At 37.9% G+C, this 26,181-nt stretch overlaps 1 protein-coding gene across 1 annotated transcript in view; it reads right to left on the reverse strand.

Moving 5' to 3' along the window:
* The window catches only part of CEP112 (centrosomal protein 112), a 159,058-nt gene that overhangs the window by 126,562 nt on the left and 6,315 nt on the right, over nucleotides 1-26,181 (reverse strand). Inside the window, exons 5-9 of the mRNA XM_068210027.1 lie at nucleotides 24,116-24,206; nucleotides 21,239-21,313; nucleotides 13,631-13,678; nucleotides 13,415-13,492; nucleotides 1,747-1,833 (exon numbers count right to left, since the gene is read on the reverse strand). Coding sequence (XP_068066128.1) covers nucleotides 1,747-1,833; nucleotides 13,415-13,492; nucleotides 13,631-13,678; nucleotides 21,239-21,313; nucleotides 24,116-24,206 — 379 coding nt within the window. The remainder of the gene's footprint in view (nucleotides 1-1,746; nucleotides 1,834-13,414; nucleotides 13,493-13,630; nucleotides 13,679-21,238; nucleotides 21,314-24,115; nucleotides 24,207-26,181) is intronic.

Consider the following 26,181-nt stretch of genomic DNA (forward strand, 5'->3'; position numbering starts at 1 on the left):
AACATAAGTGCAAAACATTCCAAACTACAACCAGTGCACAAGATACCTGGCCTGCAAGAAGTCCTCAGGTCATGCAGGATTAAGTGATTGACCCTAAATCACTTTTCCAGCTACAACTGTCAAGCCATAAACAAAGAACAAATTTAGACAAATGTAGGAAAAAGCAGATTAAAAAAGGAGTTCCATGTTTTAAGGTGAGTTTTTTTGTTTTCCTTTAAACCTGCGCAAACCCAGTGGTGCTTTTGTTGAGTTTGGAAGTTTCATGGTGCTACTGCTGCAAATAGAAAAGAATTCCATACTTATGTTGCCTAATAGTATTTAAAAGCATCTAAAATTCTCTGCAGATTTAAGAAATATTTAAATAAGTTGGTGAACTTCATTACAGTCTTTTGTGCTTCACCAATTGAAATTCTTCACATGGATCCTAAGGAACAATGGACTGGAACAGAGCAAGTATAGGAGGGTAACTACATCCTCATTTCTGTACAGGCTGAGTTTGGAAATAAAAAAGCTTGAATATTTACACACTTTGAGATAGTATTTTAATTTAAACTTTGTGTTTAAGATAAAGATTAAAGTCGCAGAAATTTTATAACAGTGCCCCAAATCTCTTATCAAACAGAAGCTTTCATCTTAAAACAATATTACTCCATCTGCAATAAACGTTTTGTGTCTTTAAAGATTAATACGACACTATTTAACCTTTTCTAAAATATCCAACGTTATTAAACAACTTCAAAAGACGGAATTCTAACATCAATTAGGAAGGGATGACAACTCAAGGGATGAGAAAGCATTTAAGCTATTTCTTATTCTCACAAAGCTGTTTCCTTTAGACTCTCAGCTTTGCTCACTGCTTCTGCTCCAAGGCCTTGAGAACAGATGAGCCAAATATGCACCTGACCAAATATTAACATCCTCTCAGGAGGCTTTGATGTGTCACAGAGTTGTGTCAACCAACTTCCTCCAAGCCTGTGACTCAGTCTTTAGGAAACAAAGCAGAGGCACTGAGTGACACTGGGATCGGGATTCCCGCTCCATCCCTGGGATCAGAGCCCTGCCAGGGGCACCTGGCATCTCCCAGGACTTCACCCCACCTCTAAAACAGGGGTTAAGAGTAACAGTGTGGGGATAATCCTCCCAGGAGGGGTGTTATGTGACACAGTAAAGGCAACCCCAGAGAGTGGGAGCCATGTCAGTGCTGCAAGAATTCAAAGTGCATAGACTTTAAAAATGCAGTAACATAAATCAAGGGGTGACTGGTGACCTGCCTCTGCTCTAAGACAGTGTCAAAACAGACACAGGACAGCAAGCACTGCTGCTGGATGAGCCTGGATACATATAATATATCTGTTGGGTTTTCCTACTGTCATATTTTGCATTTTGTCCATGAAAAATTAATTTTGTTCACGTTCTTCTCTAACACAAATGTTTTCTCTCTAACAGAAAAATCACGAGTTTATGATTTCCCACAGAAGTTGTTATGCTGGTAAAATAGGTTGTCTTGTTCTAACAAACAAATTGCCTTGTATTTTCATCTCCTTTCTGGAACTGCTTTCCCTTCTCTAAGAAAAATATTCTGCATTCCTCTCAGTTTATGCCAACTGTTACCTACAATTTGACTTCCACTGAACATTAATTGCAATTGTGAAGAAGCTAAAGAACAACTGATAAATATTTATGATAATTGTAGTCTCTATTATTGTTTAATACACTGCTTTTGGAAAAAGTACAAACACTTCTTACCTTTTGAACATCAGCATCGTGCTTCTGTTGTAACTTCAGTTTTTCTTCATGAAATTTACCTTCTGCTATTTTCATTTTCATTTCCAGCTTTAAAAGCAAAATACAATAGATACATAATTTAAATAAAGAATAAATTACACTGATGACCTTTTCATAACTTTTAAATTAATCATTTATGTCTTTCACAAGGCAATGGGAAGTCACCAACAAAGAAATCTTGTGAAAAAAACCTATATTCAGTTTCTCAATATTTTAATATTTATTCAATACAATTGTTACCAAAGATGTCATCCTACAACATTTCTTCAGAAAAATGGATTTGTAGGATGTTTTAGTTGGCAATAAACACAACTGCTACTGCCCAGAACAAGTTATCATCCTTAATTTAAATAAACACTTAGGAATAAAACTTTAATATTTCTGTTATTATACCTAGTTCGGTAAACTCATTTTAATTTCTTCAGGCAGGTGTTACATTTACATAAAGAACGTCCTTTAGCCCAGATGCACGTTTGTTTTTGTTTGTTTTCTATTATTCCTGGAGTTCACATTATAAACACATTTCCTTTTAAAGGTGACTTATGATGGGATTAAGGACTGGATCACTGAAATACATTTCCTGTTCTGCCTGTGTTTGTTCAAAGCTGTACTTGAACCCCTCCAAGACAAAAATACATTGCCAATTCTTACTCAGAGTCTAAGTTTCCACCTTTCAAGTATTTTTGAAATCTCTTGCATGTTTTGAGCACGCCATTAAAGGCAGTCTTTGGGACAGCTATGAGAGGAATTTCATGTTTCTCAGGCTTCTCCAGAAACCAAAAGTGACACCTTGAGTTCAGACTCAGGCTGTTCCACCCCTATATTTATTAAGTCACTGTTCAGAAAGCAAAGTGGACTGGAAAGCTTTTTCAGAGGACAGACCCTGATCCCCCCCCACTTTAGAAAGGGAGCACCAAACCCCCTCCAGGAGATGACTCTAAGTGGTCTTTGGCCAACAGAAAACTCTGTCTTTGACTTTTGGGTGCTCTGAAAGGTGCTGAGGTCCCCTCAACTCAAGGCTGAACACTGGACTCCCATCATCATCCAGCCCCTTCCTGCTCTCACATTATTATTTAGCTCAACTCAGAACCTGACTTGTAATATCCCAACTCACAAACTCCACAGGAATTAACAGCATTATTCATTCTGCCTTTATTTTCCATGCCCTTGACTAATCAAAAGCTGCCATTCAAGCATGAGTCTTTATCTCACACAGACCAACACTAAACACAGCACAAATTATTCATTTCCTAGATGACTCATTTGTCTTACAGGTTTGTTGGGACTTGAAAACATCACATTATCGTGACTTGAAAATGTGAGCTCCAAAAGCCCAACTCAACTCAAAAATGCTGTGCAGGGAAACAGAAGGCTCCTCAAGAAGAGAAAAGAGAAGGAAGAGCAGAAAATTGTTTCATTTTCTGAACTCATCAACTGATATCCAACAACCACTTATTACACCACAGATAAAGAAATCCATCTCCCAACTGTTTGCACATAGACTTATGCAAATTAATGAAGGAGGGAAAAAAATTAGGTTGAAAATTAATCCAAAGAAAATAAATCATATTCCCAGCTGTCAGCCAACTCTTTTATCTTCCCAAAATAAGCATTATGATAATAGTGCATCTTCTATCCATGAAATCTACACATATGTATATATGAAAAGAAATATATGCAAATATCACTGCAACAAAGTGACATTACAGAAGAAAATCTTAGTACCAGGTGATGAATAAGTGTTGATTTAATAAAAAGAGCACAGTAATAATCCACTTCCAGATAGACAGCTTGTGAACATGTCATAAATAAATATGGAGATCTCCTAAAAACACAAATACCAGAAACTAAATATGAAAGAGACTCCAATCTACTTGAATTACATTAAAAGCTTATGAATGACTGAGGTACAGCTACTGCCCTCACACAGCTACTAAATCCATACAAACTACATTTAAAACTCATTAAAAATGTCAGAATGTCTTGGCTGATGGAAATGGATCCTTGGTTGTTTGTATCAGCCGAGAGCTAGTCTAGGTTTTATTATTCTGTACACTGAAATAATACAAAAATAAATCAAAATCGAGAATTTCACTCAGATTAAAGATGGACATATATATTTTCAAGTGCTAGTGATTGTTCTCAGCCACAGGATGTTTTCCCCCAGGCTGACAACAGAACTCCCTGTACTTGAAGCTGGTTCCCACTTCTCATTAATCTTCCCCTTAGCACCACCCTTGCACTTGCACCAGTTCCCATCAATTTTAGCTCATTAATTCATTACACCCCCTCCACCAGAACAGCCATCTCTTAAAATGTCACAGTTCTGGGACTGCTTTCCAAAAAGGAGAGCTAATTGCAACCAAACAACTGGAAAAATGTGTCCAAGATACAGGAATCAGCTCTTAATGAATGCAACCACTGTAATAACAAAGTAGGTTGATTTTCCACTGAATATTAGAAATAAAATAATAAGAAAATAGGTGAAAAATCACAAAGTCCAGCTCCTCATCAGGTGAAGGCTAAAAAGGGGACACCTTGAAAAGTACTCAAGCTCCTCAACTTGTATAAACTTAATGAAGTTTCAGCACTCTAGGCACTTTTCTGCCCCATGTGCTTCATCCACAACTTTCCTAATTTTTAGGAATCATTATTTTGCTCACACATCTTCAGCTCCACAATCTGAGATGAAATTTTCTAATTTTATCTCTACATATAAAGAAATCTTAGAAGTCCCATATTAAAGTGTCTGAAATTCAACAGTTGATGTGCACATGTAGTTTTCAGTTTGTGTTGAGAGGAAAGCTGTGTTTGTACTGAGTAACTGGTAAAAAAACCCCAAAAATTTAAAAATCTCCAACAGCATTTAAACTTAGTAATGGTCCATAGTTCCAACCCCACATATATCTTCATCATAACTTCTGGAAGTGTTAATTTGAGCATTTGCAGTAAAAATAATGATATATCAGTTTAAAAATCCAACACTCAATTTCTTCAGTGGAAAACTGCTGGAGAAGCCAGCAAAGATGAGGACAACACCACAGCGTCCTATAGCAAAGCCTGGAGGACTGGTTTCATTTCCAAAACTGCTTTTTGACCCACCCTCCCTCTGAGGCAGACTCCCAATCTCACCGCATACATCGATAAAAATTGAGTCATGTAAACACATTTTGTGCAGTGATCTCATGAAGGCTGGGGTGGAAGCAAAAGGGCTCAGCTCTCCCCAGCTGGGAGTGAAATGCCTCCCCTTCCATTTGAAAGCTGAAGCACATCATTAAATACTAATTCCAATCAAGGAATATCTTTCAAATTAAAACCACACCAAACTGAGGTGGAGCCTGTCCGCAGATCCCAAATGCCAAATCTCAGCTTGTCCCAATTTCCTGTGGAACAGCTCTAGGTAACTGCATGTGCTGCTCTTCCACGCACTGCCCTCTGCACTTCAGCTTGACTTTATTTATTAAACACATATTAAGAAACAAAATAACCTACAGCAGTACCAAAGAGCTTCACAACTTTTAGAGAAACCAGATAAAACCAACTTTCCAAGTCGTTCACTTTGTTAAATGCAATTTACGGCGCTCGCGCTCGTTGGTTTTAATATCTTTTATCACCAGTTAGGAGGCAGCAGAGAATATGAAATTTATGGCATGTTACCATTCAGATAAGGAAAAAAACAGTGTAGATATTTAGCTATAGTTGGGAAGTTTGCAACTATGTATGAAACGCAGCCATTGCTGTTGGCTGAACATCATTCCTTTGGATTTCTCTCATTGTTTATCCTCCTCACAAAGAGAATGAGGCAATTAAACCCTAAGGCCATGTAAACAATACTGATGTCAAACATCTGTGCTGTCCCTGTTATTTAAAGCCATGAAGGGTGGTAGCAACATAGCTGCTTTTATGTGCCTAGTCACACTTTCTTCCTCATTAAAAAAAACAAAACACCACCAAAACCAGCAAATAGTTACCTGAAAATGGAGTTTTGGGGTTTCACTGCCCTGATCCCATAGCACAGCTCAGGTGCTAGGAACATTTAATAACTGCCAGGCTTAAACTGACCCAATCTCATCTGCAACTGTCATAAAACTCTAGGGGAGGGGGGAAAAGTGATCTCTCCTTTTTTCACGACAGAGAACAAACATTTATCTTGTCCCCGTGTACAAAAATTTGTCGAAATATTGAAATACCTGATTTAAAAGCAAATCAGTAAGTGGGTTAGCAATACCAATCACTGAATTCCCGCCCACTTGTCTTCATTCCAGGGCTCACCCTCAGGCCAGGGGGGACATCTCAGAGCTTTAACATCCATCAGATTGCGGTTTTTGGCTATTTGACAAAACAGAACTTGTTGCTTGCCAGTTTTTTTTTTTTTTTCCAAGCCTATGAATATATGGGGGAGGGAGGGAGGAAGCGAGGAAGGGGGAGAAGGATGTAAACAATAAATGAGAACTTCAAAGTAAGAACTAACAATGCAGAACAATGACTTGTATATCTTACAGTACACGACAAAAGTTATTTGTCTTGGTGTTCTGCAGCTGCTAAAAGGAATCAGTGCACAGCACACAAAGCTTTGATATTTCTACAGAAGAAAAAGGTTTCTTAAAAAATATCAACAAACAAGTCAAACTTTCTACCAAATTGTGCTTACTCAATTTTCACATGCAGGGTTAAAATAATAAATATTGATAATTTATACAGTGTTTTAAACCATACAGGAAGGCCAAGACATGAGAGACTAGACTTACAAAACAGTCAAGATTTATTATAAATATACACTGACTTCAGACTAAGGTAGTTTGGAACAGTGTATTTCACTTGATCATTAACAAGCTGTATGATCTCATTGTGTCATTTCTGTTTCACACTGTACCCTCAAAATTTTTTAAGATTAGCTTTGAGGTATATTAATACTTTCCCCATTTTACAAAAAATACTCAGAGTATTTAAAAGAAAATCACTGGTGTGAAAAACAGGAAAAAAATTATATTTCATGGCAATATATTAGAAGAGAAGTTTCTACAGTAAATGTAAATTTTAATCATATTGGAACTAAGCTTCCATTTTCAAATGGAATAGCTGAAAACTTTGCACTCAGTTTACAGGATGTGAAAAAAATACTGTTCACTTCCCATTTCAGAAAATAAACAAACTTACAACTACATTTTGAAACAATACATCATTAACCACTCCAATTACAGCATTGAATGTCATCAATGTTTTTATCCAATGCAATGACTAAAGTGAAATAAATGTCTTGGAAAGTCTCTGCTGCAAAGAGCTCAGGAAACCAGAGATGCACTGAAATAAAAACAGCATTAAACAAGTGGAACAGCCAGAAATTAGAATGTTAAAAGCCCCTTTATAAACATGGCATTTTGCCCAGATTCAAAGGTCCCTCCACAAAAGTCCATGTTTATGATCTGGACTGGATTATTTGACCTAATAAACATTTATAATTCCCATCACACATCTACCCTTCTTTGTATCTTTACTCTTCAAAAACAATACAATTGCTATTTCTGGTTGCAATATTTTTACACATTATTCTTTAATAGAAAACTATATATTCCCTTAATTAAAAAATGAATATGACATTGCCCTGGTCTTCCAGCTACTAAAAACTAAAAGTTTTGTGCTAAATCAAATCTTACCAGCTTTGCCCATCAAGGAAAATCTGACTTTTTAAATAACACTGAAATTATTAAAAAACATTTGCTTGATACAGAGAAATAATTGAATGGACAATTGTTCTTATTCATATGTAAATGTCATTAGGCCCTTTCAAGAGAGAACAATGTATTTTTCATGGATTTCCATGCTGGGGGTGGTGGGAAGAAGTAGTACAGAGAAGGAAAAGGAGAAATGCACCCAGCTCTGTATCCCAACAACTGTAATAACTGGAAATGGTATTTGTGCTCTCAAGGATGTTTTCTCTGGCCAATGAACATAACATGGATATTAGCACTACAACATATCCTGTTATTTAACAGCTTTATTTGCAGGGTCCCACTTCCAACATGGAACAAATATCTGCCACCAGTGGGAGACACTGACATCAGCAAGGACCAAAAAAAGTTGTGTATATGTTTAGAAATTAAGACAGCTTAGGCACAGCAGTATTAAATGCAATTTCATAAAAGACAGCTCAAAAATGCACCAAGCTGTATCTTGAGTTGCCAGCACTGAGAACTGAACCCAGCTGAATCCATGAACATGCAGGAATCACACAGATTTCAGAGGGATTTAGGGAAATAAGAATATAATGAAAGTTAGCACTTGAGAATTTCATGGAATTCTGCACAGGGCCCAGTCCAGTGAATGAGTCTGAATACAGAGTCATCAACACTGACTTCTTCTCCTCAGTGTTATTCCTGTCTTTTTTATGCTGCATTTCAGCAGCTACTGAACTTTTTATACTCATTTCAAGATCTCCTAAACCAGCCAGTAAAACTGCACTCCCACCTTCTTTTCACCACTGCAACATGTAGAAATAACAGTGCACAGCACCTACTTTTTCTAGTCAATGTCTTTTCTCCGTTAAAAATCAAAATCTATACATGAAAAAAAAAAAGAAATAAAACTTTCTTCCTCTTTTTTTTTTTTTTTGTTTTTAAAAAGAGACACACTTTGAGGTAGAGATTAATCATGCAGCAAAAGATTAATTCCCAGCTGCTTGGCAACCATCTGGACATTCTACTGGTTAAAACACTAGTTTGAATTGCTAACCTACCCCTTTGATCTTTCTCAATGTCTCCAGCCCATATGTGCAATAATTAAAGACATAGTTCACAAACTATTGCAAAAAAATAAATAAATAAATAACTGTACATGTACATCTAGATCTCCACAAGCAGCCTGACTGGTATCAGGAATTATAAATCAGCAGCCAGTTTGTGAAAACATGTCTCATCTTGACATCCACTGTGTGTCTCACACCAGTCTAGCAATAAAATAAGGTTTGGGGTTTATTACATTACATTCTGAAGAGTTATCAAAGCAAGGCAGGATGTGACTTCCTCACAAGGAACACAATGGACAATCTGCACATGTTTTTGGGAGCAGGACATTAATCAGCCAGGAATTATGTTAGCAGCAGTCAAGATTGCTGTGATTTTAAATATGAACGAACAGATTCCTACCCAGAACGATTACTCAGTGGTGAGAATCAGTTTACAACTGGATTCTCCATATAAATCACACCCTGCCTTCAAAACAGACACGGGGGTTGTGGAGAAAAGGAGAAAATTCAAATGAACCAGAAAATAGTTGCTGTCACTGCCTGGAATATTTGCAAGGGGAAATAAAACAGTGTTTTCAGAAGCAAGTTGTCAAAAGAAAAAAGAGTTACAGAAAAGTGAAAATCATGATGAAAGGGATAATTATGTCATATCTGCCTCTTTTTGCCCCCTCATATGGGTCACACTTGTTTGAACAGTAAGCAACACTTGTTCTTACATTTTAACAAGAATTAAAAACCAGAATTAAAAACCTTAACAATCTTTACCCTTGGAAATCAGCATGACATTTATGAGCAGAAGTATGGCTTGGACAGTCCCCAGTGAACAGGATGACAGAAGAAGGGGATCAGAAAAGGAAGAGAACTGGAAGAACAGAGGGATAATAAGAAAAAAAATCCAACACACGAAGCTCCAGTTATTGTAAGACTCAGTTTTTGGGCCCACTCAACTGCTTTCAGAAAGTTCATCAAAACTACTCTCCTGCTGTTATTAAAAAGCACGAACAGCCCCAACACGTCTAAGGAGGTTCCTTGAGCTGTATCCAGCTCTCCTGATTCCATACACAGATGTTTATATATTCATCCACCACAATTTAAACTCTAGAGACACACACAGACATTAGCACACACTTTTAATTCTATATATTACACAAGAGAACAATACTGATATATTTTTTTACCATACTTGAAAGATATGAACAAAAACATTTCTTTTAAATGAGGAAAAAAATATAAAATCGATGAAAAAAATATAAAAATCCAGCCAAAGATACAGTAGTGTTAATTTTACAATGGTTTAATTACAAGAGTCCTTGTTTTAGGATCCTGTCTCCATATTGGGTTTATTTATTGCTCGTATTTGGCACCAATTTCATATATTTAAATACTTCACTATGGAAGAGGGCAATTAAGAGGAAGAAATCAAACCCAGCAGGACAATGCCCACTGATCACCATCTCCTAATTGCAGGGACTCTTATCTTCAAATGTTCTTGCCCTTCTCTTTTCCATGCTAACACCAGCCAGTGTTATTCACTCTCCCTCCCGAGTTTTACAACTTTCTTTCCCCCCTGCATTCTTTCCCCTACATTCTCTGTATGGTCCCTCTTGGGGGAAATCCATTATCACAGCCCTCGTGCAATTTGCTCTGTTTCAAGTTATAATCTCCTGCCAGATAAGTGAGAAGCACAGTAAATCTGCTGCTTTCAACACCTTCAATCCAGAGCCCTTTTAGCCAGACCACGACTTAACTGTATCAGCACTGCAGATTTTATCTTCATGTAAATATATCACTAGATCCCAACACTTCTGGTGCAGTAAAACCATATAAATGGCTTGATGATCTTTATAAACAAAATTTGTGTCACGCAGTAAAAGGGAGTGCTCATTCCCAAAATAAAAGGAGAAAAACAGAAATAAAGATTACAAAGATGAAGGTCCTAAATAGCTTTTTAAAAAGGCTGCATCCTAAAGATAAGACTTCTTGAATCATAAACCCATAAAACACTCTTCATTTTTCATCTTACTTCTGGTGCTCGAATGCAATGAAGACGCATTTCCAGGGGGGGAAAAAAAAGGTCTTTTTCCCATTCTCTATGTTCTCTGTTATCTAACAGCACTTATCTCATCTCTCCTCTTCCTCATTCCCCAGCGGACATGACAAACTGGTGGAAGCTATCTCCCAGGTGTTCTCCTGAAAACCCAGCCACTGCCTTCCCCTCAATTCCTCCTGCCCCCAGCTGCACGATCATTTAGTCTGGGCTGCTTCAGGAGGCTGGAAAAGCACCAGTGGGTCCAGTGTCCAAAGGCTTTATCACTGGATTCCCAAAAATCAAAACAGAGGAGTGACAGGACTGATAAAGTCAACAAAACCATTGGAAACACTCAATGTTCTCAGTTAACCCAGACAGATGAAACTTCACAATTTATTGTATAAAGCATTGAGCTTGCCAGTTTGTCTGAAAAATAAATAAAGAGCTGATATACAATTCAATACAAATTTACTCCAGGTATAACCTTCAGCTGAAAAGTGAAAATTATTTCCAATATGCCTCTGATTTGTTTAGACTTCCTTTGTTGAGATAAGATAAATAAATATCTTTGCTTACAAAATAATAAAACAGAAGGAAATTGAGAAAAAATGCTAAGAATAAACAAGACTGACAAAATGAAAAATTAGGAAAGAGAACTTCTTTAAAGAAACACCAGAATGTCTCAAAGTGATATATCAGATAAACTAGCTGTTTGAGAAAGGTTAAAGAAATCAGTTTATTAACACAGTTGATTTTATTTTCTCATTCCAGAAGAATTCCAAACCTGTACCTTAGCAATGGCACTGAATCTGTTTTTCTGAAAAATCACAAATCAGACTTTTCCTTTCCCCCTCCTCTTCCCTGTGGAGCTCTGGGTGACACAGGATGGCCAGAGGTGAAGTTCAAAGGGACATTTTCCTTTTTTATCAAGACAGACTAATCACCCCATCTGCTGTGCTTTGCTGTCCTGCTGAACATGGATTTATTCCTGTTGGGTTGCATCTCCCTTGTTTAAACCCACAATTTTTCAGTAATGACCATTTCCCAGATGGTTTAATCCATGTCAGAAGTATTTGAGGAAGAGCTGACTAAAAGCTGCTGCCTGATGACATCGGCGTTCTCGCAGGGCTGTGATGTGGTTATCACTGCTCATGGCCATGTGTTCAGCATTACAGACTCTAAACAGGTGCAGGAATGCTTTATGAACAAAGGTCTAAAGGTTAAAAGCAAAAAACCCCACAGTTATCCTATTTTATGTTCTCCCCTTGTACTACAAAGAGGTTGAAAACAGTTAATGGTTCCCCCGGACCCTTTTGTGCAGAACCATTTTTCTGTTAATACATTCACATTCTATAAATGAAAAGGACTTTATTCCTAATTGAGCTTCACAAACAAAATAAGATGAAAACACATTTAAGTTTTCTCGTTAATAGCACACACATGGTGATTGTGAAACACTGTCTGTAACCTTTCCAGCTCAAACCAGCCCACAGTCGAGCACCATTAGCAAAAAGTCCTGGATTTTTTACTGTGTGGCTTGGAGGATTTTTCCACTGAACTAGCAAAGTATTAACTGGGTATTTTATGTAGCTCCTTGGCACGCATTCCTATTTATTTAATTTGAAAATATTGTTTAAATGACAACACTGTGCTTTCAATTTATTTATTTCTTGGGCTATTTTCACATCTTATGAAACCTTGCCTCATCCTGAGGAATTGGTGGTTTGAACACTGTCAATACAGAAGAACATCAACAGCAGAACAGAGAAAGTGAAAGGCATGTGGATTGTGCAGCTGCTTGTTTGAGCATCGAGTGAGGCAGCCAGGTAGCAGAAAACATTTCATACATACTCTTTTATTAACAACTGAAGCATCTGCCAACCACTTTTACCCTCATCTGTATCTCTGTTAAAGATGTTTTCTGAATTGTCATGGAAGTAACTTTAGGACAGTTCCAACCCAAGGAAACCAAGACACCAAGGAAATGAAAGAATATTTTCCTGCTTTGCTGATGATGCCCTTTCCTCCCCAATTCAGATAATCTGGGGTACTTTGTGGATTCAGGCTCTTCTGGATAGCAGAGAGCTATGTACATATGTGTCAATTTTCCAAGAGCATATGGATGAAATCAGAAATTTTGAAGACAAACAGAGTAGAGTGCTGGATTTGGTTTTTAGTTGTTTTTTTAATGGTTGGTTGGGTTTGGGGTTCTATTAATCACTTTCCTAATGCACCTTGAGTTTCCTTTTCTGCCCATTAATTCAATGTCTTTTAAAAAAAGAAATGTCTTAAATAGGATGAGCAGCTTGTGACAAAATATCTCAGGCAGTCGACATCCTTAAAGCATGAAAAAGGTGAAAATGACCACAAAATTTTACTTTTACACATATTAAAAGCAAAAACCCATGGTGTGAGAGAATTAGACAGCCAGGCTTGGAAAGCAACCTCAGGAATTCAAAAAGTTACAAAGAAGTAAAATAAAACCCCATACGACCAAAAGAGGATTGGAGCTCAATGAAGCAAATACAGAAATAATGTAGATCCTATCAGAAATAAGGTCAAAATCTGCTAATTTTGAAAGGTATATAGAAAGCAAACTAAAGTCCTCACTAAATCAAAGGATTCACTCCCTCTATTAAAATGCAATTCGGAAAATTCCTAGAAATCAAACTGTCCACTAAAAATCCTTTCAAAGGACCAGTAAATATGTTCAGAAAGTCTTTTTTACTCCCTAAATAATTGGGAAATCCATGAAGTATTTAATGACAAGCCCTGTCACTTCAGCAAATTTCTCTTCCATGAGATTTTCTGCTACAATAACTACAATAATGCCCAATTTCCAAGGAAAAGAGCCCTACCTCTTTCTCCTGTGTTCGAAGCAGTGCCTGGTGGTGCCGAGAGGGGCTGCTCTGCTCAAGGTCAATTTTAGGTGTCATCTATTGAGGAAAAAGTTCAAAACAACCAATGAAGTCAAAACCAGTAAATCCAAGTACAATCAATCCTGACCAGTGATTAAAAATAACACAAGAGGTTTGTCTGCTCTTCTGAAAAATCAAGGGAATATAAATACCTACCACAGTCATTGGCACCTGTTTTTCTCGCAGGTATCTGGGGTTTTCTAACTGAAAAACAAGGCAGAGAAAAATCAGCAGGTCAACAATGTCTGATTTAGGCCAAGACATCATAACTAAACCATACTTAGCACAGGAACTGCATCACTCAAAGAGCCACAGATGAGATTTCAACATCCCTTAAATCTTATAGAAAGAGGAAATCTTCCTAAGAGATCATTTGGTTGGAAATCTACTCAGCAATTTTGATAGTGTAAATGGACCAAAAACTGCACTTTTTTCCTCCCACCTCTTGTGGTTGTAAAAATTCCATCAATGCAAATCATAAAAATACTTGGCAGCTACATACATAGGCTTATGCAAAAGATTTCCACCTTTGTTGGCTAAATTCTCATTGAAATCAGTATAAAGGTACAATACATTTACAGACTGTACTGATTAAAATCTAGTGCTTTTGAAAAATTACAGTTGGGTGCGTTGAAACTATAGCCACACATGTATGTTATAGAGACAAAACATAAGGAAATAATTCATTAACATGGCTGTATAATTAAAACAGCTCTCTTAATCACTATTTTTAAGAACTGGAGACAAAGCATTGTTCCCAACCCACTTCCTCTATCAGACAGCTCTATCTTTCTCATTTTCTCAGATGATGAGGCTCAAACATCACATCACAGAGAAAGCAGAATGCCCAAAAAAAGCTTTCAAGGGTATAATCTTGTAAAATGTGGCAGTGAGATCTGGAATATGAATGAGATTGCAATACACATTTTAAAAACTGTTGTAGGATTAGGTTGATCAACGAGGCATGGCAAATATATCAAATGCTTGCACTTTCTACAGTAGCATGAAATAAATTTGTGTGTTGAATTTATCAGTGGAAAAGAGGCTTAATCCCTCTGAAATTTCAATTTGATACAGTATTATTCATTTCCTGTCCCAAAAGGTGATGTAGGATTTCTGTGTGGCGTCGAGTTGTCACATTTCACCCAGAAGTTGTTGCAGATACATTTAACACATACATTCCATTTCAATGAATGGTGTTATCCAAAACTTTAATACTTTAGTTGAAAGCATCAGGAAACCAATAATTTAACAATAACCTATTTATTGTCTGGGAGTTTACCAAAACAGTTACACTCAACTTTCCTTCACACAAAGTATCCTGTGTTGGCATTAAATCCATGGGCAGCCAGCAGTGAATGAAGGAATCCTGGGTGCACCCACTGCCACAAAAATGAGGAATTTTGGACACAGAAGAGACCGTGAGGAGAGGAATACAGGAATGGGATCAGCCTGGAGCACCAACCATGGGAGATCCAGTGGAGTGGAGGAGAAGGAAAAGCAAATCAAGAGAGAGAAAAATAAAAGGTACAGAAATTTCACTCTGGAAATTTTTTGGAGGATTTTCTTTGTCCTACACATTTGTACCTGCAATAGGATTTTCTACCTACATTTTACTGGTATTATACTCCTCCTTCCACCTCAATTTGGCCTTTTCCCCATCCAGCCCACACTCCTGATGATCCCCAGGGCTGAAGGTGTTTGCCAGAAGCTCAAGGTACTCCCCAGTTTGGCATCAGTGGGAGCAGTGGAAGCCTTCACCAATACCTGGTGGAATCTGGAGAAGGCTGCAGAGCCACATTTCAAAGCTTCATGATTTCGCAAAGCCCTGTCTCTCATGCAGAATCACCCTTTACTTTGGCTTTTTAAAGCCAAAGTAATATAAAAATCGTTAAATTGTTGTAAATATTTACAATTAATTAAAATCCTTTATCTGCCCATGACATTCAGCTGTTTGCAGCCTTCACTTCAAAACCATCTGAAAAGCTAAGGTACATCCTACTTGTTTATGGGAAAGAAGGAAAATGTGTCTCTAATACTTTGTAGGGCCTAAGTCTTGCATTTTTTGATTTTGTAACAGCAGCCATATGTGCTTTGAAGTTAAATGTTCCCACTTTGTTACTTGTTGTGGATTATATCCACTTAAACTGATCTGTAAACATTTAATGCCTCAACATTCATTCTTTTCATGCTGGTCTTCAGCAAAACTTCTTGTTCTCCAAATTAAACCACATTAAAGAGGGAATATCACAATAAAGAATGCCCCAAAAAAGAAAAAAAAAGTCAGTATTTATGAGAAACATGCAAATTTAAAAATAATAAGCAAAAGGTCAAAGACAAGCCAAAATACATATGTATGAAACTGCAGGACTGCCATGAGAAGAGCAGTAAATCACATGTTTTTTTAAGAGTATGAACCAAATAAATGTCATCATGAAAGACATCTTTATTTGAACTAGAACTGAACTCTAATTTGTAAATACCACTTCTTAACAGAAATGGTATTTTGAATGTCTTTGTAGAAAAGATTTTGGATTCTCCTGTTCTATTAGGCAGTCTGACAAGAAATCATGTTTCAATTTGTGAGGAGTGCAATGGTCACCTTCTCCTTCTCCTACACCAGAGCTGTGAAGGTGTTGGGTGATCAGATCTCCATGAAGAAATCCCCATCACCTAACAGAGATAATCTACTTCATTAAAATATATATATTTTCTTAAATTAAAAAAAAAAAAAAGTATTGCAGAAGTGTAGATAAAAATAAAATTCCAAAACTGCATTTCAAGCAAATTAACCATAATTTGTAACTGCAGTATTTGCAATTTCTATTTATTTTAACAACACCTAAAGTAGTCAAAACTAAATATTTATGAGTTAAACAATTTTAAATCTATCCATGCAAGTAATGAGCGAAGCACTGACAAAAGTTGAAATGCTTTCCTCCAAAAGTAAGGACAGTGCAGAAAAATCACAATTTTGAGCTTTAAGTACTTCCATAAGTTTCATCCTCATCAATTACATTCCATCCCTCAGGCTGAAAATATTGTCCAGTCCAGAAACTCCCACCAAATCTTTGCTCTTTTGCTCAGAAAATACCACAACAATGACAACACTGAAGTCATGGTTCCAAACTACCCCTCCAAAGCCCTGTTCCACTCTTTGGAAGATGCGTATCCAGGGATGGGTATCTCCAATAATGCCCAACTGCAGCCCGTGTCAGTCCACTCACAGAATATTGTAAATATTAAGATTCAGGGAATAAAACCCCCACACTTGCGTCTACAGGCTCATTGCACATTCCCCCCTAACCTTCATCAAAGACAAAACGGGATTGTTTTCAAAACAAGGATGGCAAAAACACACATGAAAGAGTTAAGAACACTTAAGACTTTGAAATGGTAAACAACTAAACTGAACCTTGCCCTAAATTCTTACTTTAATCTACCAAACCCAGCCAGCCAGCATGTTCCCTACAGAAATAACTGCTGAGTAGCTTCAGGAAATTTGAGTAAGGACATTCTTATCTAACATCATAATTTGTAGGGAAGTTCACTTCAGTGCTGCTGTTGCAGCCTTAGTGAAAGGACATTAAAGCACATGAAGACTGTTTGTCAGCATGGGAGTAGAATTTATTTTTTGAAGTCGCAACACCACTTGGAGTTCACTGTGGGAAAATTTTTCCAGCACTGCTGCCCTCCAAGGCCACAACATATACAGTAGGTATGTTTATAGTAAGCAGCCAGACTGAGAAACCAAACAAAAGATAATCAAATGGCTTGTGCAGAAATGGTTGAGCTTAACTAGACTGGAAAGACACAGGCAGATGTGAGCCAAGCACACAGAGCAGGCACAGCATCCACTGCTGCTGCAGCCTCCCAGGAATTCCCAGCACTCCATCCACTTAACCCTGTGTTAGAACACTTTGCTCCAAGGAAGGAGAAAGGAACACATCCATCAGCCACGGAATTTTTTTTGGTCTCAGTCTTCTCAAACCTTTCCTAGGCAATCACATTTCCCAGGACAAGCTCCTCTGGGCAAGACTGAGCGTCCAGTCAGTCCCACATCACTTCTGGGCAAAGCTAAAGAGTTAATTCTTGTCCTGGCTGAATTCCAGTGATGAAAAATCGTGTTCTCACTGATTAAAAAGCCCTTTGCTGTTTCCCCAGGGTGCAATCTCTTTGTGTGCTTTCTACCTAAAATGATGTGCTGAATTTCCCGGGATGTTTGAAAGAGATGCTTTGTCACCCCTAAAATTGGCTACAATTTGGTGACAATGAAACTGCATCACAGGCTTCATGAAAGAGAGAGTGAGAGACAGGTGAGGTAAGAATTTGCAGGGGTTTAATTCACTGCTGTTCCTTTATGTAACTTTAATTTTTTTATCCAAAAATTATGTTTGTCTACAATCTAAAAAGCTCAGCTAAAGAGAAAAAAAAAAAAAAAAAAAAAGAAAAGGAAAAAAAGGCAGTTTAATTCCATTATCCAACGAGGCTCTTTTTCTGACACTACACATCTTTCACAATATTTAATTATTTCTGAGACATAAACAGGAGATAGTCATCTTCCCTTCAGTTATGAAGTGCACTAGAGCTGCAACAATATGCAGACATTTATTGACAGCTGTTGATGAAATAAGACCACAGAATCACAGAAAAGTCTGGGCTGGAAGGGACCTTAAAGTTCTCCTCATTCCCCTAGCCCAGGTTACTTTTATTACACTCCAGGATGGCTGAAGAATGACAAAAAGTTCAAAGTAACAACATGACCAAAGATTACTGGTATTTATTTGTCTCAGCTACTGGTATTTATTTGTCTCAGCTTCTGCTTCTGAAACTTTTCCCTTCAAACAGCCACACAAAAGGATTTCTCCTCTGCATTGCAAATGCAGCTTCAAGGCATGAACACCTGATAATCCCCACAGCAGTTCAGATAAGAGTCAATACAGGCTAAGAAAAACACATTTTATAATGTATGTCAAATGAGTGTAAACTAGTATTCCATGTATGAAAGGCAAATTTATCACAATCAAAACTCAACTTTTTTGTCAAACATTTACTCATGCCTGATTAGAATCCAAAGAACTAGAATCGTAAAATGTTTGATAGGGATAATCAGGAATGCTGCAAGGAAAAGGGGAAAATTCTTTTATTACTCACAAAAAGTAACAATATCACCAAAGCAACACAACAGATTTACTTCTCCAGTAGAAAATGTTATTATTAAGAACAGATATCTGAAGCCTCCAGATTTGACCTCTCAGCTTAGTAGAAAATTCACAAAAGCATTTCCCAAAATTTTCCACAGTATTTTTAATAATAATATTAAAAAAAAAATCTCAATCACTGATATAGGTATATAATAAAAACTGAAAACACATCCAGAATGTGACCTTAAAAATACAAGAGCTCTGAAGAAGGGGAAATTTAGACTATATTAAAGAAGCAGGAGGCTGAAAGATAACAGTAAAAATAAATTAACAATTGATAAGTGGTCATTTCAATCCCAAGCTGGAGCAGTGAAGGCTCAGCAGCACCTCACAGCTGGAAGACACCAGGGCTGTCTCACCAATGTGTGCACCTAGCTGGGTATTTGCAGATCCTTGGATAAAAGCATGGTGTCCATATATACTTGCCTGAAATACTCACAGCTTCCTAAAATTACACAGATTCTTACTGACAAAAATCCTTGTACAAAGACTTGAATAACCAAAAAAACCCAAGGAAAATTTCAGAAGCTTTTTTAAACAGCTGTTCTTCAGCCCAGGCAGCTCAGAGTGAAAGCCATTCTGTATGTCCTTTCCTATCTTCCCCCACTACTGAAGTATTTTTTGGGTCAAGGGTCTTCTGCATCTCAGGTGGGATCACTGTAAATTAAGTTTCCCAAACGGTATGCAGCTGGGAGTAGCAATTAAAGGACAGCAAGATGCTCCCATGGCAATTTAAATGCTTGCAAATAACAGCAGCCACATCTGACACTCAAACCTTACAGATTTCAAGGGATCATTTAGTGGGGCTTTTTATTTTTAGCAGTGACATATTCTTTAAGTGTGACACTCCACTTAAAACTTCCTGACCCTTTCAGAACCCACTGGAGGCCGTGATCCTCAGCAGGGAAACGCTGTTCAGCACAACCCTTCACAGACCTCTCTTTTACAGCCTCCAATCCCCTTTGTCAGGTAACTCCCAACAAGTCTTATCAGGCAATCAAAGTCTCTCATGAGCGACTTCTTTAATTACCATCCCTGGAGAGGAGACTTGCAAAACTGATTTATGTGCCACGGTAGCCAATTTGTTATCCAAGGGAGCTCCTGTATCAGCAGAGGATCATCACAGTTTAATACCCAGCCACTATCAGCACAACATGACTGCAAACTGGAATTTTAATTAGGAAAAGAAATAAAATACAAATAAAATGACAGAGATAAGAGATAATCAGGCAGATTGACACTGATATAAAAATGCAGGATATAAAGAGATCCTTTGTCAGCATCAGTTGGTGTAATTTGTAAAATGGCCTAGAGCAAGTTTTCCCCCTTCAAGCAGCTTAAAAAGCTCAAGGTATTACAGCTTTCTGCTCACATCATCCAATGGATAAACACAGCCCAAATATCCAAAATCTGCAAGTGACTGCACCTTTGTTTCAGGCACCTGTACAATGATGATACTTTAACCCATCTCCACCCTCAGCTTGGAAAAAGCAAGAGAAACACCAAGAAGGACAGAAAACCATTAATATTCTCTGATATCATTTCTGATTGCACTGAAGAGAACTTGGCCATCCACAAAAAACCTGGAGTGTAATAGGCAAGATTTTTAAATGCTGTCATTTCCCTCTGGACTGACAATAGTGTAACAAGAATAAGGATCATTTGGCAGCTGATTAAAATGACAACATGAAAATACATGGTTATTTTTCAAAAAACAAGGCTGAACTATTTCATTAAACTCACTCTCATCACTCCTAACTTTGGCTGCAACTCTGTGAGCTTTCAACCTGTGAGAATAAGCCAAAATAAGGAAGAAAAGAAAGAAGAAATGTCCCTGTTAAAACCAAAGTGATCTTAATAAAATTAAATTGCTATAAGGGTATCAGTCCTAATTAGACAGGTTAAAGATTTGGTGGTACAAGTGAAAGGGTTGCAAAAAAGACAAAACAATACAATAGAAAAAAATATATTAAAATACAGCTAGAGAGAAGAGGTACTTCATTGTCTCCTTAGACCTATTATGGACTAATACCACAGAAAATACAACCAAGGGAATAAAGTCTTATAAGAGCAATAAATTTGAATTATTAAAAGGGAAAGGAAGAGGTGAACACACAGAAAAGCCTTCTGAACACTTTCAAAAGGAGGCACACTGACCAAAAAAAACCTGAGTTGTATTAATGACTTACAAATTATGCTTTGGTTAAAAAAATAAACACAGAAAGCCAAACTCTTCTTTCATTTATACAACTAAAAATAAAAAATAATGTTACAGAATCATCAAGAATTAGTCTGAATTTCTACCAGAGTAAAACTCTTGGTTTTGACCAACAGCCATTATTTAGCCTGATTTATGACTAACGATATTTAATGTGTGAAGATTATTATTACTTAAAATTTCAATGTTTTCTTCTCATACATTCATAAATAACCCTTCCAAGCCTTAGCAACTCATTTCTAAAAGACTGATTCCCACACAGAGTTTTGCTGGCTAAGCTCAGAAAGCAAACTACACTACTGAGAAGTTCCCACTGCAAGTTAATAAATAAGTTTATGTTACCCCAAGATTCCAACTACTGAGTCGTGCTTCGAGGTCATCATCATCCAATGAAAAGCTTCTTTTGTGTTGATCATCCTGGAACATAAAAAAAGTCAAAGAAAATATCACAATTGTTGGCAGATAGATAATTTAAAATTAAACTTCTCATTGACTTGGCCATAGCTACACTGCACTTCCTAATATTGTCACAATACTTCTGACAGTTTTCACCTGAACAGCTCAGTTTCCAGAGGACACTGGGCTGAGAAAGCAGTTCAGAGGATAAATTAGCCTGGCCCTCCACTTTAATGTTCTTCTTTATTTATTTGCAAAGCAATGGTCTCCTTTACAGAGGGTGAATTTACTAAAAGACCCAAAATACTCCATTTCCAGGCATCTATTCATCCCCACAGTGCCTTTTCTGGGGCTAATGCAGAATTCAGAGATCACCTGATCAGCCTCCAAATAAAAAAGCAGATGTAAAAATGAAAGGAAACCACAGCAAGGCAGGGATGGTTATCAAAGCAGAGGACAGAGCAGCTGCTGCCCAACTCAAGGCTCTTCCCTGATTTCCAGCACCCAGCCAGGGCTGTGGTTATTGCTGCTGCAGGAAGTAACTGAGAATTGCCTCTCAGAAGAAAAGCTTTTCCTGTGGGATAACAATAACACCAACATTTAATGGATCAAATGGGGAAAGCTGGTACAGAACATTTTCCTGGCCCAGGTATTTAGAAAAACAACACTGAAGCCTGAATTACTTTTCTCATGAAGTGAGGTTTGTGTATGGGCCTGCCAGCATCTTTTCTTTAAATCCCATTTGTCACAAGCATCCAGTGACCAGAGCTTGGGCTGCTGTTAACACTTGGTTGTAAAAGAATCCTTGCTTCTCTACCTGGGCCTGAACCATGCCAGAACACCTGTGAAATCCCAAAATATCCCTGACAATGGAGCAAGGTATTGTTTGTTCCAGCCAGCCAAACACTATCAAACTGGCAAAGCAAGAGAGGAGTGTTTCACTTAAAGGCCCTTTTAGAGCTGTAATCACAGGAGAATCCAGTATGTGGAGCTGAAGAACAATCAGGTGCACTGATTTGTCCAACACGGACCTGGAAGCTGCAGCAGAGCCAGCAATAACAACAACAACAACAACAAAAAAACAAACTAAAAATAAACAAACCAAAGCAGCAAAATCCCCCTACAAAACTTTGAAGCCCCAAATCCAGGTTTCAACTGAAGAATATAATTTTTTTTTACAATAACTCTTCCATAATGAATATTTCCTGAAGTAAAACAAACAGGAAACGAATAAGAAGAAATGTAGTAAAGCCAGCATATGGTTTTATTTTTAATGATGGCATTTCTGAATTTAAATTCCATTTGTATACATACAATCAACACACACATAAATACACTCACAGCAATCAGAGCCCAGAGTACAGACACTGATCTTTGCCCACTGAGCACCTGTAACCTCCCCTGATAAACCATCCCCTTGCTAATCCTCTATTCCAGATGCACAGCAGAACACAAATTTCCTCAGAAAGGAGCTTCCAGTTTATCCTATTTGCACTTCATGTCCTCATAAATCCTCAACTGTGCCCAGCTGCAATCTTTCTCAACTATTGCTCTGCTAGAATCAAAAACGAAGCGTGGGCAGAGCTGGAGGAACAAACAGGAAATTCAGTGTTCACCGAGGGGTGAGGGTTGCTCTAGGTGTGGCGAAGGACACTGCAAGGCCACAGAGCACATTTTGGAAGGTAAACAGCACATTTCTTGGTATAACACATTTGTCAGGAGAAATTGTCAGTGCAAAGCTTGCAATTATATAAACAACATCATTGAATATGTTTGACTAAAAGGGTTTCAATGCTCTTTCATCAGTCAAAATGCTCATTGTGGAAAGTCTGATGAAACAAATTGTCCAAAATTCACTCTTTCAGAGGTCAACCATCACTGAACAGAGCCAGAGGCATCTATGCAGCTTTCTTTAATCTGTTATTGCAAAATACAAGATGATGTCAATGCAGGCACGTTGCCAAGCCTGGGGAAAACAATGCAGCAGACACTGAACACACAACACTAAACAGAGGTCAAGCATTAGGATGAACTGAGAGCATCCTACAAGAAATTCTGTTCCCCTGCACTGCAGAGAACAGATTTTGATGAGCTTTAGTCCTCCCTTGTTAGAACCCTGGTTACTGCTGAGAATTTGAGGCTTTCTGTGCTGCCAGGCACTGACCCCCAGGAGAACACTGCATTGACCTGAGGCCGTGGAGAAGCTTCCAAAATGGAATGACGGAACTGGGATTGTGGGGGTGGAATTTGAATAGAAGTGTGTGATATCACAGGGGGGAAAAGCTAGAATTTAAGGGTTTAGAATACAGTAATAGATATAAAGCAAGATGGAGGTTTTGGGGCAGAGGCTGCTCCTTCTTCTTCACCTTCTTCTCCATGGGTTTGGGTGGTTTTATGTATTTGGATAAAAAAGTCCCCATTGCAGCCATGGGTGGTTCGTTATTTGGGTTAAAAGTAAAAATAATTTAGGTGTCATTTCTTAATTGGACAGTTTATCCTTAAAAGGCCTTTAGAGAGAGAGACAGGCCTCCAGTTTTAGTTTGTCAGAGTGAAGTGCTGCAGAACTCAGGGTTTGTGAGACTGTGACATAGATCAGAACTAATAAACATCTGAGTCCCAACAAGAAACACCCTCTAGCACATTTAATCCCAACCCTGGCAAAAAGAAGAAAAAAGCTTGACACTCCCTATCACTCCCTCCCAAATGTCTGCACCTTTACACAGGGATCATGACCCACACAGCTAGAAATAACAGCTTTACAGGGATATATAAAAGCAACTCAGGGAAAGCAGAGCTTTAGGACAAAAAGGAGAAGCATCTTACAGACAGTGATGTGCCTGGGTCATCTTCATCTGTCCGGTGAGACGAGCTCAGACAACGGGATATTACTGATGGCTTCTCATTGAGTCTTTCCCTGTTATTAATGACAGGAGGAAGCAGAAAGAGAAGAATTCATTTTCAGCAACTTGTAACACACAAAGGATGTTAATCACAGAATAGAAATGGCTAAAATATCCACAAGAAAATAACTGTCAAGATGGAAAGATCAGGAAAAAAACCAAAAACTGAGAAAAAAGAGAAAAATTTCATATTAAAGGCAAACAAAAGCCTTAAGAGTTCCCTTGAAAAAACACTGCCATAAAACCCCACACCAAAAAACCCACGAGAAATATTGTGTACATGACAGGACATTAAAAAGTGTTCTTTGCTTTTCTTTTACTACATGACCCAACATCTCCCAGAGGATTTTAGGATAAACCCAAGCTAAGGAGAGGGCTGATCTAGGAGAAAGTTTTTGAAACACAATTGCTAAGAATATGAAACAACATCAGATGGAGTCCAGTGACTCAGAGAAGAAAGAGGAATTAAGGTTATGGTTGGCTGCACCATAGGGGAGACTTTAAGACCAAAAAAATAGGTTAGAACAAGGTAAATGATCCTACAACACACAAAGGGCAAGAACGACACACACAGCTCTGTACAAAGGCAGTAGCTTGAAAGGCCAAGGTGGAGAGGAACAAGCCGCAAAGATTGTCTTGGTTTCATTTAATTTCTGTTTTATGGACTAAAGTGGAATTTATGGGGGATGGTAAAGAAATGCCCACAACACAGGACACAAGCAGAGCGTGACCAAGTGCTCTGTCCAGCAGAGGGATTTTCTGGAAAAGCTTTTGTTGTAAATAAAGCACTTGAGCAAAGGGAAATGCAGTTCAGCAGACAGGTGAAGAGAATTGTCACTGATGCACCTGGTCACAGACATTTCTCAGCCACACAACAGGGGGGAAAAGAACAAAATAAAGTAGAAGTTCTAAGCATTTATTAGATGGGTTGATACAGCAAAAGATCCAAAACAGTAGTGAAATACCCTTCAGCACATATTTCACTGTCAGATCCACAGGTATTAAGGTAATTAAAAACTCCTGTCAGTCCCTTCACCTTCCTGTGACTGGCCATATTATATTAAAGTCAAATCAGACCATTCAATACCTCCCTTCCTTTCCATCTGGCAGCAAATGAGATGGCTGCTATGCCAAAAAGACACTGAGATGAATGAAGTGTTTATGAACAGAACAACAACTGTTGGATTTACAATATAAACCAGTCACTTCTAGAGAGACAAACACAAAGTTTTCATGAAGCACAGGGCCCCAGCTTTCATCAGAACAGCAGGGAACAGAGAAATACAACAACTGGGAGCCTACCTTCCCTTCCAGCACCAATAAATCCCATCTAAACAACATGTATGGATGCACAATAACAATTACAAAGCAGTAAATAGTTTAGATAAGCAAAGTCTTAGGGGTGAAAAAGATCAAAAGGAATATGATAACACAATGACTGCCTCTTGCATTTCTTACCAAGATTTCATTTGACACAAAATTACCTTTAATTAAAGGGAGATAAATCTTTGCCTGTGAGTAAATCTGCTCTTTCATCAGATTTCCTTTCTGAGTAATACTCAGGTTACCTAACAATGCAATAAAGTTCCAATTGTTCATAATGAGAGAAAACAGAATTCATGCCCTCGTCATCCAGAGATTCAGGAATACCAACTAATACACAAGCCAACCCAAGCTACCTGTAATATTTTCAAATTCACCAAAAGGAGGACAAAAGTCTAGATGCATTCTTAGTTCTGTATTTGCTCTTTTGAAGAGGAACTGAAAAGGAAGCTCCTTTACTTGATTGTACAAACAGTATTTGAAAAGATTCTTAAGGATGAACACAATTTTGCTCACATCCAGTATGTACCACCTGTCCACTACCTTTTCCAGCCTCCTGCTAATATGAGTCAGGCTCCAAAAAGCACAAGATTAATTCTTTTTGCTCCCACTGCAGGTGAGTGAAGGATGAGCAGAGTTTTGACATCAACCTGTGACCTCCTGCTT

This window comes from Anomalospiza imberbis, chromosome 19 (assembly GCF_031753505.1).
Source record: "Anomalospiza imberbis isolate Cuckoo-Finch-1a 21T00152 chromosome 19, ASM3175350v1, whole genome shotgun sequence".
NCBI lineage: Eukaryota > Metazoa > Chordata > Aves > Passeriformes > Viduidae > Anomalospiza > Anomalospiza imberbis.